This window comes from Acyrthosiphon pisum, chromosome A1 (genome assembly GCF_005508785.2).
Source record: "Acyrthosiphon pisum isolate AL4f chromosome A1, pea_aphid_22Mar2018_4r6ur, whole genome shotgun sequence".
NCBI lineage: Eukaryota > Metazoa > Arthropoda > Insecta > Hemiptera > Aphididae > Acyrthosiphon > Acyrthosiphon pisum.
In genome coordinates, this window is record NC_042494.1 from 39751417 (window position 1) to 39770952 (window position 19536).

The 19536-nt window shown below is 27.4% G+C and overlaps 1 protein-coding gene across 2 annotated transcripts in view; it reads right to left on the reverse strand.

The window, feature by feature from the left end:
• Positions 1 to 2760: 2760 nt before the first annotated feature.
• LOC100166369 (diacylglycerol kinase eta) overlaps positions 2761 to 19536 on the reverse strand; it is a 31440-nt gene continuing 14664 nt past the window's right edge. Inside the window, exons 1-25 of one of the 2 annotated variants that reach the window (XM_001946179.5) lie at positions 11992 to 12204; positions 11779 to 11887; positions 11435 to 11540; positions 11210 to 11346; positions 9988 to 10079; positions 9790 to 9920; positions 9553 to 9721; positions 9368 to 9470; positions 9158 to 9303; positions 8322 to 8507; positions 8086 to 8254; positions 7915 to 8019; positions 7730 to 7855; positions 7442 to 7641; positions 6431 to 7362; positions 6181 to 6369; positions 6003 to 6102; positions 5769 to 5937; positions 5596 to 5696; positions 5344 to 5531; positions 5018 to 5285; positions 4833 to 4953; positions 4658 to 4747; positions 4427 to 4579; positions 2761 to 4038 (exon numbers count right to left, since the gene is read on the reverse strand). In XM_001946179.5, the coding sequence (XP_001946214.2) occupies positions 3742 to 4038; positions 4427 to 4579; positions 4658 to 4747; positions 4833 to 4953; positions 5018 to 5285; positions 5344 to 5531; positions 5596 to 5696; positions 5769 to 5937; positions 6003 to 6102; positions 6181 to 6369; positions 6431 to 7362; positions 7442 to 7641; positions 7730 to 7855; positions 7915 to 8019; positions 8086 to 8254; positions 8322 to 8507; positions 9158 to 9303; positions 9368 to 9470; positions 9553 to 9721; positions 9790 to 9920; positions 9988 to 10079; positions 11210 to 11346; positions 11435 to 11540; positions 11779 to 11835 (4335 nt within the window). In that variant the 5' untranslated portion in view covers positions 11836 to 11887; positions 11992 to 12204 and the 3' untranslated portion in view covers positions 2761 to 3741. Of the gene's footprint in view, positions 4039 to 4426; positions 4580 to 4657; positions 4748 to 4832; positions 4954 to 5017; positions 5286 to 5343; positions 5532 to 5595; positions 5697 to 5768; positions 5938 to 6002; positions 6103 to 6180; positions 6370 to 6430; positions 7363 to 7441; positions 7642 to 7729; positions 7856 to 7914; positions 8020 to 8085; positions 8255 to 8321; positions 8508 to 9157; positions 9304 to 9367; positions 9471 to 9552; positions 9722 to 9789; positions 9921 to 9987; positions 10080 to 11209; positions 11347 to 11434; positions 11541 to 11778; positions 11888 to 11991; positions 12205 to 19536 lie in introns of those variants that run through there. The other variant, XM_029487023.1, reaches the window with a different exon arrangement.

Consider the following 19536-nt stretch of genomic DNA (forward strand, 5'->3'; position numbering starts at 1 on the left):
CCGCGCTTTGAAAACTACTGGGAAATTTAAATTTGACCTCCCCAATGCACCAACGATATCACTTTCTGATCGAACAAGATACTGAAGTTGAAAATCATAGCATTATTTCGACTACTTATCGTGTACACACAAAAAAAATAAAAAAAAAAATAAAAAAACACACATCATTGTAAAATTAATACATTCATCGTTCCACTCAGAATCTAAAATGATACACTGATTTCTTATTTAATATGTAGTGAATATACCTATATGTAATGATTTAATGTGTTTATTTTGATTAATTTTGTACAATGAAAATCTATATGATTTGATGTTTAAAATTTAATAAAATTGCGCAAAAAAAGCTCGAAAATATTTTTTAAAAGTAACATACCTAACCTAACTAAGAGGATTCTGACTTGGGTTTTACTCTGAAAACAATTTTGAAAATATATTAGAGTTTATTAATCTTTTTTGAATCATTCGAATAAAAAATTTAAAAACTGTATTTTAAGATTTTGAGCGGAGTGATAAATGTATTTATTTTACAATAATGTGTTTTTTTTTCTGTCCGTCAAAACTGAAAATTCAAAGTGGTTTTGGAAAACCTTAAGAAGAACAAAAGTGAAAAATAAAAATAGGTAAAGAGAATTTTTGAAAAAATTGATTTTTTTTCTCTTTGGTTACTCAAAAATTAGTAACCGTGGAACAATTAATATTTTCACCAAATTTAACATTAGCATTTTACATAAATGGTTGATAAAAAAAATAAAATATAGATATAAAAATAAAAAGCAGGTAAGTGGATGTTGCTCTGCTGTACAGTAGGTTACAAGTGGGCCATTGTATAATACTATAATGGATTGTATTAGACTTGATTTCAATGATAAAATATCATTGTATAAGAAAAACAATTCTGTGCGGAGACGGTTTGTCGGTTTGAATATTTTATATTGTTATTATTTATTTTATCATGTAAGTTGAATTAATATTATAATATTTATTCGTTTCAATGGTGATATACAAAGCGTTAGAAATTAAAATCCCATTTTTAGCGTTTTTCCGTAATTTTTCGGTGGTTTTTCTCGTGGCATTAAATAACTATTGAGAAAATCGAAAAATGACCTCTTCAAAGTACCATCTTGATCCAATTTTCTAAAAAATAAAGTACTATATGTTGAAATCGAAGCACTCTTTCTGGTAGAAATTTTGTATACAGGATATAAAAAAACAATAACCACCGTAAAACCAATAGCTTCCTCGCTCCACTCAGAATCTAATATTAGTTAAAAATGGGTACCTACCAAGTTGAAGATATTAAAATTACAAAACAATGTAATATGTCACTCCAATCAATATTTCAATAGATACATATTTTAAAGTTACAATTAAGAATGCAAAGTCATTTGATTCAATCCAAATTGTGATGAACCCATATACTATCCATATACTTTGAATTGGATTGCAGATTGATTAGCAAAGATGTGATTAATTTATAATAAAACAACAACACAGTCTATAATATATATGATTATTATTATTATTAATTATTTATAATCACAAAGGTAAAAATAGTATACCATAAACAAAATTCAATTAATTTCTTCAAATAAGCGCCAAAGAAACCAAAAGGCAATATTATAATAAATTATGATGTAATATTATGTTTATTAAGTACATCTACTCTACATAATATAGATTTTGTTTCGATGAAAAGTAAATAAATATATGTTTTTAGAACAAAATAGTAGGAACTTACTAAACTATTGCTTAATACATTATTGCTAAGACATTATATTCTACCATAATAATAGTTATAACAATTACGCAAGATTTTAACAGTGGCCTATTAACCATTTACAGGTAACATGGACATAGGTAGAATATTTAGTCACTTGTTTAAACTTTAAACCCTGTGAGACAAAGTCTATGTTCAACAACAGATTAAATTAATTTAATTTAAATAATTTAACTAATTATGACTTTTTGAAGTTTTGTTATTTTTTTTGTTTTAGAAATAGTATCTAAACTAAATGAAACACTGTTATTAGCACCAACAATTAATTATTACTTAGTGTAAACAGATGATTTCATAGTACATTTTAACATAGTCACAAGTAATAGTCAAATAAATAAATAATTAAAAAGTACATTGAAACACATTGATGGCCTTAATTATTAATTATTATATCACTAGTCAGTACACAATATTGAACAGTTAAAATTCATTATAATTTGGCTGACTATTGATTTTTGTTACACAAATATTTTCTTTATAAAAATCATATTATTGAATCAGTAAAAATGAATTAATAATAATTCTTCAAATATAATGTCTGTAAATTTATCAATATTGTTAAACATGCTTAAACATTAAAATCCAAAAAAATAATTTTGGTATATCTCTATATAAGTAAAATATAGGTACATGGAGAATTATTATTGTATAGGTAATAACTTAAACTTCATAAATCGCTATTTATATAAAGAGAAATCTGTCTAAAATCAATAGTCATTAAATGTTATACATTATGAATGATGAATAGTTTCCATCATAGTTTGACCGTATCACAATATGAATCACTTCATAATTAAAAAATAATAAAATGAATAATATTATGTACACTGTTAAAATGTTGAAAACGTGTGCGTAACAAAAATATAGGTAAATATACTAATGAGTAACAAGTGTATTTATTTTTATATCTATGAATTATACATTAAGATTGAATAAATTGATAAATTGAACGTTAATATTTTTAAAAACTTTCTTCATATAGAAGTATAATGTTTTATTTATAAAAACATTATAAAAAAATTAACAAATAATGAAATGTTAATAAATAGTTATTTGGCACTTAAGTTACTAGATGATAGGGATAATAGACAAGTTAAATAGAGCAAGTAGAATAAGTCTTTGTCATTCCTGTTTTAAATTTAACATAATTTACCCGTTAACATAATAACTAATAATGTCCAGCATTCACAAATTCATGAACATTTACTGATTATACATATAACAGGTAGAGATCCAGGATTTAAATTTGGAGTATGCGCGTAAATATTAGTATATTTTGAATGGGCTAAATTTATATTATGATGTGGGATCCTAAAACTCCTAACATTAAAATGAAACCAATTGCTATCCTATATTTAATGATATCACTGAATTTTTATACTCAATAGCTTACAAAAATTAATGTAATACAAATTTGAAAATTGTGTGTGTATCAATAATGAACCTAATTACTAATATTATGATTATGGATATTGATGACTATAGGTAGATCATGTTCCCATTATTATATCCATAGCTAACATTATAAAGAATAACAAATTAAGTTAATCCATAACAGGTTATCGTAAGAAAAATTGTAAATGTTTGTTTAAAATAAATCAAATTATTATGCATAAACAGAATTGCATAATAGTGTATATATATGGCATATATACTATATTATATATATTTTTATTTTAGGAACATCATTTAATTAGATTGTTTTGTTCTTGATTACTATGCTAATTAATTTTTAGAGTTTAACCTGAAAATTAAATTAATTAAGCTTCAAATATTAAATCTTTGAGGCATTGGAAACTACCTATCATTGTAATCTGAGAAAGTATTATAATATAATACAAATAATATACCTATTCCATAAAAAAATCAATTAAAAAGCTTCTGTAAAAAATATATATACAAAATCCATTGATGTAATGTATATTATAGCCAAAATATTGAATACTTTACCTCAATCAGTTTTAATGATCTTCATGGACCGTGCTTAATTCTTTGACAGCCATAAGTATGCGTTTTAGGTGCCCTACTTTGGTTATACCAATTTCTTTTAGGTCACGTCGCGATAAGTTTAATAACTCTTTACCCCGAATATCATTGTTGGCGAATACTTCCGTGTACTCTCCTAACTGGACTGACTCGAGCCAAATTCCCACCTCCACTGTGCTCCAGTTGGATATATCTTGACCAGGTCGTTTAGAAGACATTACATTAGCTTTCCATAACTTTTGCCAAAACTGTCCTTTACGACACAACTTGTCCTATGTTAAGTTAACAGAACAGTTTAATATTTAATAATAATATTTAAATATAATTTACAAAATTGTCTATAATGTAAAAACATTTTTTAAATGTCCAATGTATTTTTTTCAGTAGATATAATTTTAATGATAACTGATAAGAGTACGCAAGAGAGCAAAAAATACAAATTAAAAATCAACAACAATATTTTGCAAAATTCTATAAAACAATGCACTGTTACAAATATATTAAATTTAACTGACTATTAATTTCAAAATAGGTAATTCTCATAAAGCCTCAGAAGGATAAATGAACCGATTAATTTACGTTATTAGTCATAATACATATCAAGTTATTGTATAGTAACTAATTACTAATTAGGTAATTTTATAAAAATCAATAAATTACCGTTTCATAAGCATTGTTGAGGAAATAAACATAACATGATGATAAATCATTATCTCCTTCAGAATCTTTAGATGATATGAGACATTTTTTAAATTCATTTTCAAGTTTGCTGAATGCCAATGAAAGTTTAACTACAGACTCTCCATCAAAAACCTTAAATAAAAAAATTGTTAAATATTATAACATTTATAAGTTAATAATGTTTACAGCAAACTAATTTTGTTTACTAACATTCCCTGCATTTCTAATCATAGTTAGTGTCTCTTCATGTAAACGTTTTGTGCTTAATACAACATCAGTTGCTACTGATCGCAATTCCTTCTAAAATCAAATAGAAAATCAATACAATAATAAAATATAGAAATACAAATAAATTGAGTAAAATACTAAAACCATTATAACTTACTTCCTTCATTTCGTGTTCAATAATACTGATTTTTTTAACATTATCATTAGTAGAATCAGTTAATTTTTTCAAATCATCTCCTTTAAATAATTTTTGTTTCAGTAATATTTCTCTGATCAGTCTAAAAATAATAATCATAATCATTTAAAAATGGCATTTATTTAAAAAATAAATGTTATTATTACTCAGTTATGTTATTTGTGGCATCCAAAAATTCCTTTAGAATAGTCCATTCATCATGGCTTAAAGGAGTAAATCTACATAGTGATTGGCTATGAGTGCGTTTACTCTGGTGTTTAATTTGTTTTTGTTTTTCTTCCCATGATTTTAGTGACAGTTCAAGTGCCTTATTTCTGCATAACATTTTCATTCTGTTCTTGTGAATTATACGAATCATTCCAGGAGGCTGTACCCATGCCTCGCCGTCTACTTGTATTGGTACCCCTTCATCGCCTGAATTAAAAATAAAATCAAAATCTCTATGTATCTAAGTAAAACCAACTATGCATACCCATAATATTTATTTGAACAGTAGTACATTGGGCAATACGATGATGTTGTAAGTTTATTAAACGTGATGCAGCCATTTGGATAGATCCAAACACAGCGACCACTTCTAATATCCTATCATCAATACTAGGAGCTAAAAAGACTCGGTCTTCTTTAGTACCACCCCAAAAATTAGTACCGCCCATGAAACTGAATATTAAACATCAATTAATTGATTTGAATCAAGTCAAAAAAAAATAACTTGACACCTTACCTTGGAATATTAAGTATTACAATTCCTTGCAATGAAGGAAGTGGAATTCTTTGTCCATCGCATTCCAGTTGTACTCTTTGATCCAAATTTTTATAAGTTTTCTTATTAAATAGTATAATAATTAAAATTAAAATAACTATTTTTAAATAATATTTTTTTTTTAAACAACTTACCTGTAACCACTGTTTGCTTCCTAATACTCCATACCACATGTAGTTTCGAGTCCGTGACCTACATTTTTCTGGATGTTCTTCTCGTTTATGATGAAAATCTAATGAGATCTTAGCATCTATGCCAATACCAAAATAGTTATTCATAATGCATTTTTCAAAAAATCCTTCTCTGAAATAAAAATAAAAATATTATTGTTTTGCTTATAAATGTATGATTATAATATTCTTATTTACAACAAAGTTTCATCGGGGTCCATCAAAGGTACAGCAGGAGCACATAGAGCATCAGCATTTGCTAATAACACTTGACTTATCAAACTTGATTCTGTTACATCTATTTAATGTAAAATGATACATAATATTGATTATTAAATAAAATTAAAGTATCCATTTTAATTATTTTTTTTCTTACTAGGCCAAGTAGGTAAAGTAACCAATGGATTGATGATTGGTAAATGTTTATTACGTTTGAGCGATGTATAATTTTGTACTGAGCATGGTGTTGGAGAATGATTTCGATTATTTAATGCTGTGCTACTAGAAATTCTATGTGAAGCTCGCAAAGGTGAAGCATTTAACATGATAGGTGATGCTGCAGAAACTAAAAAATAAAAACAATTATCAGAATTAAATTTTTAGTCCTATTAAGTGTTTATACTTACGTCTCCGACAACTGTCAAAACTATTTCTTCTACAGTCCAGATGTGATTCTTCCACATCACACAATTTATTAGGTGAGAAATTCTGGGGAGAAGGTGGATTTATGACCACAGCTGGACCAGTCATTGTTTGACTTCTTTTTAATCCTTTGAAACTATGTAATTCATCATCATCATCATCATCATCAGCTTCAAAAACATCACTTGTTGGCTTAGGATCTTGAAGTAGGAATGAATTATCACCATTTGTACTTATATTACCATTAGAACCTTGAATTCTGACATTTATTTCATTTTTATCTGTAACAAATTTTGATTCATTTGGTACTTCTAAACCCTTGTTGACAGCACATTTTTCTGATTCCTTGGTTAAATTTTTAAATCCATATTCAATTTCAGTTTCCATATCACTATACGTTTTATTAAGATGACGGCATTTAATTGATCTTCGTGCGATGTCATTTCCCTCAATAAAATGTGCAATACTACACTTCTTAGAACTATTTTCTACAACTATAAGCTCTTTACGAAAGTCTTCACTTTCTTCATCATCCGGGGATGAGGATATTAAATTTGATACATCTACATCAGACTCCGTACATTCATTTACACCAAAATTCAATTTAGGTCGATGACGTGAAAATTGGCCTTGACAAGCTTGGCGAAAACTGTAACGAGACGAAGACGCTTGGCACTTATTATCACACATTTTATAACTATCTGGTATTTCATCTGATGCTTCAGATGAATCAATATGACAAATATTTCCTAAAGATTCTTCTTCACTTATTTTAAATGCAGGATATGTTTTTAGTGGTTCACTAATTTGATCTTTGCACTCATTTTTTAATTTATCAGTTTCGTATATTTGACAATAGCTATTCAAATCATCATACTGTGAAGTTTGATATGTACTCGTATCTTCTTCAGACATCCTGTTAATACATTATCATATTTATTATTTTTTATTTGATAGCAACAGTTAAAAATATATAAAAATTAAATTTAACATACACAGCATTTTGATCATCCAAAACTATTTCTTGACGGCAATCGGAAAATTCTACAGGTACCGGTAAAGATTCAATATTTAATTCTGTTGAAGACAATGATTCTCTTCTTAACATTGGTATAGGAGAAATAGATATAGGATTGGCAATAGATGTAGGAGTTAGCTGTTGAAGGTTCAGATTGTTATCGATGCTTGGTGATAGCTTAACAGTAAAATAATAATTTATATTATTATATTATTATACCAAATATAATTAATGCATTATACTTCATGACTATCTTATAGCATACCAGTTCTGACATGGCTAGTGGAGTCAAAATAGTAGAAGGAAAAGCTGCCTTGCCAGAATGTTCAATTAATTTTGTAACTGATTTTTCAAGGCTATTAGCTCTTTCAAGTAATTGCTTTTTATAAACCTTTATAACAATTTGTAAGTTAAGCATTTAATAAAAAAAAAAATAAATAAATATCTTACTTTTTTTATGTCTTTACTTTCAGTATCTTTTACATTGTTATTTATTATTTTATTAATATTAATGTGCATGTTTTCTTCATTTAAATCATTATTATGTACTATTTCCTAAATAAAAATGAAAGTTTAAATTTAAAACCCGCAATGGAAAAAAATAAAGCATATATAACTTACATTTTTGGTCTGATATGTTATTTTGAACTCTTCTTTTTGAAGAAGTTTTAAAAGTGTGTCTAATTTATACTTTAAATCTTGGCGCATTTCATTGAATTCAGTATTGTCAATAACATTGTTAATTTCTGATATGCATACAATAAAATCTTTGACAGTACCACATAACACTCTAAAAGTACATAATAAAATTAAAATTAATTAAAATGTTTGTATATTAACACAAAATATATACTAACTTGGCTGTGTTAACAATTGTTTCGTGTTCATGAGTTTGCAAAATAATGTTCAAATTAGTCATAATATAATTGTAGTATGTAGATATGGCTGATTCTAAACTAATACCCTCTTGTACCCCAGAATTCATTGTTAGTTTTGTGCCACTACCTATATCAATGCTACGTTCATATACCATTATACTCCATCTAAAATGTGCATACAAAGTGTTGAATAAAACCACAAATAATACAACTCATTAGTAATTACTAGAGCGCCAATTTTTATGCAATTGTTTATTATTATTATTATTCCACTTTATATTTTAGGATTTTTGTCAGTAATCTTTATAAATTGTTATAGTTTCAAGTTTCAACTTTGAAGCTAATGGAAACAATTTTTTTTACATATTTCTATATATTAATGTGATGATTATTGCATATTTCAACAAAATTTAATATTTATTGCTTATTGAAGTGAAAATGAATTATACACTATTTTCCAAATCTAATAAAGTGATATAATATTTAATTAAATAGAAAATTCTAATAAAAAATGTTGTAGACTAAGATCCAATTGTCTTTTAGAAAACTAATATAAATTACAATTTTATCATTAAAGTTTCTTGTTCATAATCTTGTTCCAACTTTTCTATAAAATTGTGTTTGATTAAGTACCTAATAAATTCATAATTATGTAATAAACAGTTTAAATTTTTTAAATGATTACCTACCTATATTTAAAAACCAATTTGCATATTTTCACAATTTTTACTACAGTATATAATATAGAATATTGTGATACTTAAGTGCATACAAATGTGTGCTCTAGTTGTTACTTGTTAGCTGCTAGTTATTACCTGTCAAGTATCTTAGTACTGGCTCGTTCATATTTGTCCAATATTTGAGGCAAATGAGCATCATCGTCACAAGATGCGCCCCAACCTAATACCCTTGCTAAGTCATTACCAGTGCCCAAAGGTAGTACACCTACATGACACTGCACCTGATATACAAACACATTTAAAACTATAAATATAATTACTCGGTAAATAGATATAATATGTTACCTGCATATTAAGCCTATCAATTTCAGAAAGTACCCAGCCAACAGAACCATCACCACTACATACTAACACTCTGAACGGATTGAAATGTCTAAATAATCTTAACCTAAATAAATAATATTTAAAAAAAAGATATAAAATAAGAACTTAATTTTGTTTAATAAATCAAAATGTAAAGATTTCATTACCCAGGTCCAGGGCCGTTACCAATGAGGTCAAATACTTGTGCTGGATTCAATATTTGTTTGAATCGTCTGAGAAATTTTATACCTTGATTGTCACCGGACTTAGAATTGACAAATACTAATAATGGGGAACATCCATGGGGTTGGATTGCTTCTAAGGAATCATCACTAGCTAGGATCATAAAATATTTAGTGTTTAAATATTAGTTTATACTAAATGAATTACAAATTCTATCTTACCAACAGAATGTATAGCTGTGGGTGGCACCACACTTAATCTATTAGACCCTAATGGACATTTAATTGTATGCTTAGGGCGGCATGCAGTATGTACTGTTGCTCTGCACCATAAACATCTCCAGTCTTGGAGCCTGATTGCAATTGAATAAAAATTGAGTTGACATAATAAATACCTTAAAAACAATAAATAATATGTACCTTAAGACTGATCCACATGTTTTATCACAGACGGCGCATTTGGATGAAACAGGTAAATTTCCTTCCATCCATTGGTGTATCATTAAAATATTCTAAGATGTATATATAAATAATTAGATTACAGAAAATTGCTTTTAATTCATTTACAAATTTATATTTATAAATAAATAATAATACATATATACATTATAATTAATAAGAGTAAAACATATTTAAAATGTTAAATAAATTGTTCTTGGGTCAATTAGTTAAAATAGGTTAAAGAAACCTAAAGCAAAAAAATATTTGTCTCTATAAGCAATCGGTTTTAAATTTCACTCAAATATTGAAATCAATTTAATAATATAGCAAAAATCTGTTATTATTTCTGTTGTAGAATTAAATTAATTTAGAAATTATAGTATCAAAGGTTACTCAATTGTAAATGAGGCATAGGCGGTCCATTGACATTTTTTTGGGGGGAGGGGGCTAAATTAACTAAATTTAATTTGGTTTTTTATTTACATTAAAAATATCATAATATACAGTAATTTTAGACATTTTAAAAACCACAAGATTTTTAAAAGACCAAGGCTAATTAACAGTTAAACAACATTTTAAAAATATGGAATATAAAATAATAAGGAAGTAGCCACTAATTAAAACAAATTTACACATTTGTTATTAGCTCCACATTTATTTCACAGGTTCAGGTGGTTAGGCCAGCCGCGTAAATATTGATAACAACTATGTAATGTTAAAACTGATTAAATGAAACACATAGTCGTTCATAAATAATAAAGACGTTGTTACTGGTTAGACCTAAGATAATACTGCGGTTGTTGATATCTATTAGACGAAAGTCCTATCCAGGGTTAAAGTGGGGGGGGGGCTAAATTCTCCAACCCCCCTCCCCCATTCCTGCCTATGAAATGAGGTAAAATTATTAAAAGAATTCTTAAATAGATGGATACTGTTAATTCAATCACTGAACATTAAGATATTATACTTTAAATTAATTTACTTAAAAGGAAATAATCAAGTCACCAAATTAGTTAGTACATCTAATGGTACATACATTAAATTGATAGTTGTTACTTCCGTCTAATAAACATGGTTAATAGTTATGTTTTATAAAAGTATTAGTTTTTGATGAAGTATTAAAAATAAGAACTATTATATCTATATTGCATAAATGTAAATAATAACCAATATTGTCAAAAATAATACAAATTATTATTACCCCTTGTTTATCTTCAATTATGTCTTTTCCAACGCTAGCCAATGTAGTCCACTTGCAGTTGCTGATCGCCTTGTCCACACATCTTTTATGTACTTTACATTTACATACCTCGCAACTATATCCATGAGATGTAACACCTAAATATTTGTATGTTAAATATTAATTAATGCATTTTAAGGACAAAAGCAATGAATAATAAGTATAATATTATGTTATTTAAATTACCTGATAGCTGTTCTCGGCAGATATTGCAATATGTTGGACGTGCATGAGATGTAGTATGCCACGAGTGATTTCCAGACAGAAAATCATTTAAATCCACACCAATTGGCTATAGATAAAAGAAGTTTGAAAAATTAAAACCAAAACCTAGGTAGATAATTTGTTTCAATAATAGGTAGTTAATTTAAAATCAATTATTTCAAATTAAACTTTCAAAAAATATTTAAGTGTTCTAAAACTATGTAGGTACATGGTACTTATTTGCATGATAAATTATTATAGGTATAACTGTGTTGTTAAAAACTCTCACTGATGTATGTAAGACCTTAGTCTATCGAAATGATTACCTGATTTAAAATATCTCTGCTGGCTGTGACTTTTAACGCTGCCATCCAGTCTTCCATGACGTACAATAGGAACAGCTACTCAAAATCACCAAGTATTGAACTTGGTCACCTAAAAAAGTAAAAACAAAAACTGTATTAGCTGAATTAATTATCATTACACCCGTTTTGTCATCAATCGGTCTTGCGGTCCGATTAAACAGACAACCAACTAACCTAAATACCGAGCATCCAAATAATGAGTTCTCATATTTTCGTTCGACCGGTATGGCCGGTATGATGAAAACGACATTACCATTCATTATACACCAAAAAATCTCCGTTAAAAAAAAAAAAATTACAATGAAAAAAAAAATGTCAACACCTAACTAATTTAGAAGATTATGATAATGTTATCACCGTTGTATGATCATCCCAGTTATCATTTTACAATTCTGTTCCACTATCACATAATTCTGTTCCACTATCACATTATTCTGTGCCACTATCACGATTTAAGATAGTAATAAACACGAATTTACAATTTTATTTGAACTTTTTATACATTTTTATCTAAATACTCCCTATTTTTAAATTTTTAGAACTTTGACGAATATTGTCAGCATTTGAACTACACACCATATGCGCAATTTGAACTTTTGACTTGGGGGAAGCTGAATATATTAAAGGCAAGGCAAGCAGACCATTGCAATATAACATTTTAAAATTGCATGTCCTATGTTTTTTTTTTTTTTTGGGGGGGGGGGGCTTAGCTCTCCTTCCAATTTGCGCCTTTGCAGTTCACACGCTTATAAAAAAAATAATGCCTATATTTTTTCAATATTTTTATACTATAAATAGAATAGGTTATCTGAAAGTTTAACTAAACTTAAAAAAAACCGTTAATTTAAAATATCTATGGTAAATACTTAATAGCTCAAAAAGACCAAAAATATTCCGAAAATTATATCATGAATAGAAAATGCTAATAATATAAACATTCGGTAGGTACAAATTGAAAGTACCTACTTATCTATAGTTAATTATGGTTATTTGTTTTTGTATAACAGGCTTATAGCAAAATAACAAAATCGACTTCAGTTTTCGAGGAATAGAAATTAGACAAGAGTGAAGAGACTATGTTAACTATTTAATGAACGAAGGGCCAGTACTATTTCAGTCAAAGTACTCAATTTGGTGAATTTTTTTCATTTTTTGTTTTTTACACTTTTATTTAAAACAATGTTTCAAATTGTTTAAAACATCGCTTGAGTTTTAAGCAGATAAAAACAATGTCTTAATCAATTTAAAATAGTGTTTTAAACAGTAGGAATATTTAAAATAACTTAATTTAAATTTAATATGTAAATTTATAATTTACTGATATACCAATATGCCATGTACCTACTAGTATATGTTTCACTGTTTATTTATTACTTATTTTAAATCATAAAAGTATTTGAAATGTATTTGAAATATTTTCGGGATGTTTGATGGATGATGGATGTTTCATATGGATATTATATTATATTATTATGATTAAAAACAATTTAAAATGGGTAATTAAAAAAAAAAATAAGGATGGTAATAGATATAATCATTTAATACTTTAACTATTTAAAAAAAAACTACACAACATTCACTTGGATTTTACACTGTTTTAAATTCATGTTTTTAAACATGTTTAATAAATTGTGTTTTAAACGTAACAACCATATGGTTTCAGTACAGAGTACCTTAAATAAGTCATCTTATTTTAAATTTTTCAAGTCGTCAAGCCGTGTAAATTGTTTATATATATTAACTAGGTACTTATTATTGTATTTGATTATGCAGATTTAAAATAGGTACGTTTTTTATAATAAAAAAAATTTAATTTTGTTATATGGTATATAATATAATATTATTGTATTTTATTTTATATTGGTAAACTTTTTAATAAGTCAAATTATTTTATTACCTACCTGCTATACCATAATATTATCATCACAAAGGAGTGTATAATATTATACATAATTTATAATGTTTATTAAAATTACCTTAAGAATCTTTTTCGGTTTCGGAGAAATTTAAGCCATTCCTTTGCGTTAAAACACTCAGTCGTTTTACGCCAAGTTGCTTTTATCAAATTTCTATTGCTGAATTCATTTGAACTCATGTTTCAAATGCATGGATAGTTTTGAATTAATTTTTCCCTATCAGACATTATTGAAAAGTTAGAAAAACTTAAATTATAACTTTAATAGGTACTTTACAATTTAAATAAAACAATACTATTTTTATCATTTATTCAAATTGAAAAACAATATAATATACAAAAAATATTTTTACTAATCGATCATTGATTTTTTGCACAATGTGATCGATAAATCGGTTGTAATATCACAGATCTTATTATTATATTATAGGTACCTATTGTATATATTGTATTACTGTAATAGTGTAATATAGGTACTAATGTTTACTAATGTAGTAATGTCTAATGTTAATGTAGTAACTATATTTTTCCGATAGCCATTTTAAATACTTTAAAAAAAAGTTATTTCTAACCCGTGTTAATGGTTTCCAACTATTCCAAACCTGGCAAATATATTAGCGGGGGGAAAACAATATTATTTTAAAATTTGAATATCAGACCATGTCATAATTAATAATAATTATTATTATTAATTAATAAATAGATTTTTATATCATGAGCTGATAGGTAACGTTTATCTATGAACTATTCATGAATTATGAAATAATATCTATGGAGTCGAGCCTCAAGAGTTCAATATAATTAAGTATTAACAATACAATTCAATATAATAAACAGGTTGTGAATTGGAAGAAGAGTCGAGAGTCGACTCACTGATTCGACTCATTAAAGATTAAACTGAGCTGAATTGAATGATTCGGCTCAGCGGAATGAGTTGAAATTTCCATCCCTAATGTAGTTAGGTGTGTGTCATAGTGGCACTCCGATAGTGTGGTAAGACGTACATGGTACATCCTGACAATCGACAGTGGCACCAAAGTCATATAAACCTCGGGCCACGGTCCGATCTTTTTTTTTTGCATCATAACTTTATTACGAGCATGAGTATATTTAAGCCATAATCATAATTCATAAGCACCTTATCATACATTAAGCTACTTCCATAGTAAATAATTAATATATTGAGGCCGCAAAGTTTTAAAATTGCCAGACCACATTTTAAAAACTTTGGCGCCACTGCATTTTGATCTGAATCCAGAAACACCAACCACAATTATAATATTATGTAACATAATATTAACATATTGTGGTTGTGTCGTGATGGTAGCGGGGAACATCAGTCTAATATTTGGTCATGACTCATGATAAAGGATACGGATACCTACTGCGTTTCCAATTGAATTAATCATATTATGTCATAATCATAGGCACAAATAGCGTTTGAGTTTTTGTTTTTTTTTGGGGGGGGGGCTAATAGGGCTAATAGAGCCTTACTTTGATAATATTGAATAAGCTTAAAACAAAATGTAGGAAATGTTTGGGAGGGCTATGGACATTTTTGTGGGGGCTTAGCCCCTAAAGCCCCCTCTATTTGCGCCTGTGGTCATAATATACAATTTTGAGTGTTGTGGTTCAATTACCCATCGGCTTCCCAAGAATAGATAACTGACAAAATCATAGAGTGATCACACGCAGAATAGATTTAATCTATTCTATGGTGTAATAGTGTGATCCTGTTTTAGGGCCTTTCTTACAATATCCGGTTAAACTTAACCGACACTTAACCGGCCGAATTCTGCCGGTTATAAAATCTGTTATCAGTTGGTTGGCGTTAACCGACACTTTACCGGACATTGTAAAAACGGCCCTTAGACATTTATGCTAATATAGACAGCTCATCCGGGCATGGAGCTGATGGGTGGTGTGGTCTCGTGAAAGAGAGGTTGCACAAAAATTATACACACAGATATAATACAAATTATTGTGAAATTTAAAAATGTGCACCAGGATCAGGACACTCACACCAGACCACTGGAATTATTATACAGTCATGGCGCCAAGCGGGCTTTATGGGTAAAGTCCCCCAAAAATGTCCACAGCCCCCCGAAACATTTCCTACGTGTTGTTTTAAGCTTGTTCAATATTATTAAAGAAAGGCTGTAGCCCCCCCCCCTCTACCCAGCCAAATCTTAAACGCTATTTGCACCTATGGTGGTGTTACATGGTGTCATGTAGTGGTATATTGGAAGATATACGCGGGGGAGGTTAGCTTACTGATTTAGCGTATATACCTTATAAAATTACTAGAGATACGCAGGTATAGTGGTACACGCAAGTGTACCTTCAAAATGAATCAAAGACAAAAATAAAATAAAATATTAATTACTTTAAAAAAAAAAAATTGTTATCTTTATCTTCGACCAATTAGTTAGATTGATTGGTGGAAAATTATCATCAGCTGTTTGGTGTCGGTTAAATATCCGTGTATAATATCAAAAAAAAAATTACTTCACAGGCCTTGTAGAATTGTCGGATTTTGATATATATTATTTTATCTGAACGAAGAAGACTTTCTACAGGCCGCATTGAACTCTGACTTTTTATTTTATTTCAAATAACGATATAATAATTAATATGACACTGTCGTGGTATTTATATTATTATATTAGCATATTAGTTATTGCATACCAAACTACCAATCACCAGTAACCAGTTATAATTATGACGTACTATACCTTGGTATCAAGCAATTTTAGTTGATAAAATAATTTATTGTTGACGATAACAATATATAAAATGTATAGCTATTGTACCTACCTACAGGCTACATTGCTGCAACATAGTCTATTTAAACTTATTTAAAGGAACACGGAACAGCTGAATAATTTATCGGTTATAAATTATAACTTTTCCTGAATTTGTATTAATAATTTTATGATTTAGGTACTTTTGTTATACATATTATATTATTAAGTGTTTCATCAAATTTACCGAAGAATAATTAACGTATTATTGTATGAAGCGTATAAATACGTAACGGAAGTCTATCCCAAGACGACGAAGTCGTAACACGGCACTGTTAAAGAGGGAGCCCCCCAAAAAACAAACCCAGGACATAATATTTCAAAAAATACATGGAGATATATTGATACGAGTATGTATTTAATTTGCTAATAAAAATAATAATTAAGCATTTTTTTTTTATATTTAGGTACATAGCTGGTACATATACGTGTTATGGATAAAATATTATTTTTACTAAGGCTGTGAATTTGTAGAAAAATGAATTAATTTTAGCTCACTGTAAAATAATAACTTTGTCACAAAGTTTGACTTAGGTACTAATGAATATGAATTTGAAACTTTTATTTTACAATTTTTTGGCATTTATCGTTATTTGGTATTTTTTTTTATCGTTTTAGGTCGTTTTTTCATTTTTATTATTTTTTCGATTTTTAAAATGTTCATCAATTTAAACTTTTTACACACATTTTACAAATTATGTGTTGTTATATATTTAATTTTCGTCTTATTTTACACGTTTTATATGATGCAGTATGCACATCATTTTAAATCAATAACATTACCTATATTTAATTTAAAATATTTTACACTTGATAGATTTCTAAATATTTTTAAATTATGATTCATATGTAATATGTGTAGTGTATACTAAGTAAATAACTGTTTAGTATAGGTACTATACTGATAGTGTATTTTATACGGACATTTTTGAGATTTTAATGCTTTTATAAGAATTTTAGTGAGTCTCTTCGAGATTTACAGTGTATTTTTTAAGATTTTAGGGATTTTAATGCATTGAATTCACATCCCTAATTATTACTTATTAGGTACTAACCGTTTGTATGAATTATGTTTGAATCAAATTTGTACTTCTATATTACGATGTCGATGGTTTAAAAAATATAAATTATCACTTATTGATTAAATTCAGAAAATATAAAAATAGCTATTATTAATAAGGTACAAAATGGCAACTGGACGGAACCCGTTTATAATGATTAATAATATTAGTAATATTATAATTACAGATTCTAAAACTACTTTATTCATATTACATAATGTTTTAATAAAACTACGTCTTATAAATATATTTGGTTCATTTAGAATACCATATTTTAATGGGGGTGTGGCATGCGTGGGGGACCACACGGACTTACTTGGAAAAAATTGGAGCTCCCCCAATTAAAAACTCAATTCGCGCTTATGCGTTACGGTGACGAGTCACGAGTTTGCGAAATTGTATTTTAATAGTTAATAATTATCAATATTATTGAAACATGTATTATTGTTATATTATGTCTATTACTTTATAGTGAAAGCAAAAAAATATAGGTAGTTTAGTATTAATACCATAAAATATATAAATTACAATACTATTATAATCATAGGTAGGTACGGGGAAAAGAGAAACCTCGTGGCTAAAATCTTTATTACTATCATAGTACATTATATAGAATATGTATCTAGTAGCTAGTACCTACTGGAAAAGTTCGACACCCTATAGTATGCAACCACACGTTGCGATTAATAATATTGTTTTGAATGATAATTGATAGGTAGGTAATACATTATTATAATAAATAATAATAATATAATCAATAATAATCGTGTTATATATAATATATAATATGTACCATCCGTTCACCGTTGAATATAATATACGAGCAGCCAATTTGCCTTCTGAGGCTATATTATAATATACCTACATCGCTACATATAATTATTATATATTCACCGCAATCATATATGGTGCCCGAGCTCTAATTTAAATCATGTTTACATAATACCTTACACATATCAGAGTTAATTGACCTATGTAAAATACAATGATGAGAATATATAATTATATTGTAAAGAGTTATTACACTCTTATTCATAATGTATGTACATTGTACCTAAACATAAAAGAGTGCACGTGATGCATATTTTTTATCGGTTATATTATTTTTCAACTATATTATGCATTATTTTCTGAAAGTCAATTGTTGTGTTCTTGTACAGTATTAGGCATCCATATACACGTATTACATTTCAAGAATAGATTTTTAGGTAGGTATACTATAGTACGATATTATTTTAATAATAATCTATATTTTAAATTTTATAATCAGAAGTAGAATACTTTTCTTACATTTTTCTTATGTAAATAATATGATATAATATGGAGTATCGAATAGATATTTTTTTATGAATTCACAGTTTAAATGAGTGGAGTAAAATGACAAGGGTTGACTTGTGATAGTTGTGGTGCGCTTTACTTTGTAAAAATATAGTGTTATAAATAATTAAAATAATAGATAGTATTTATAATACCTAATCATCAACATTCAAGCCCGGATTAAAGGGGAGACCCATCTTTATCCCAAAAATATATTTTTATAACACGTCCAATACAGTTAAAAAAAAAAATATTGTAGGTAACTATAGTAGGTAAATTATTATTAATAATTATAATAATAAATTGTTCTCAATTTTATATCACGAAAAATAACTATAAATAATAAACTATGTTTGTCAACAATTTTGTTTGTTTTTTTTTTTTTTGTATTTTTGAGTATTTTAGATTACCGATTTAACTATTGAAGTATATAAAAAGGTAGTCATAAGAAAAAATTATTTAGCTCTTGTAAATTAGTTATTTCAGTTAAAAGTATTAATGCTCATTATACTAAACTTTAAGCAGGACCATTGTTAATAACATAAAATAACCAAAATTGATCATTTGACTGTCAAAAGGTTCAGAAAAAAAGTTTTACCAGAATTTAATCAAAAAATATAGT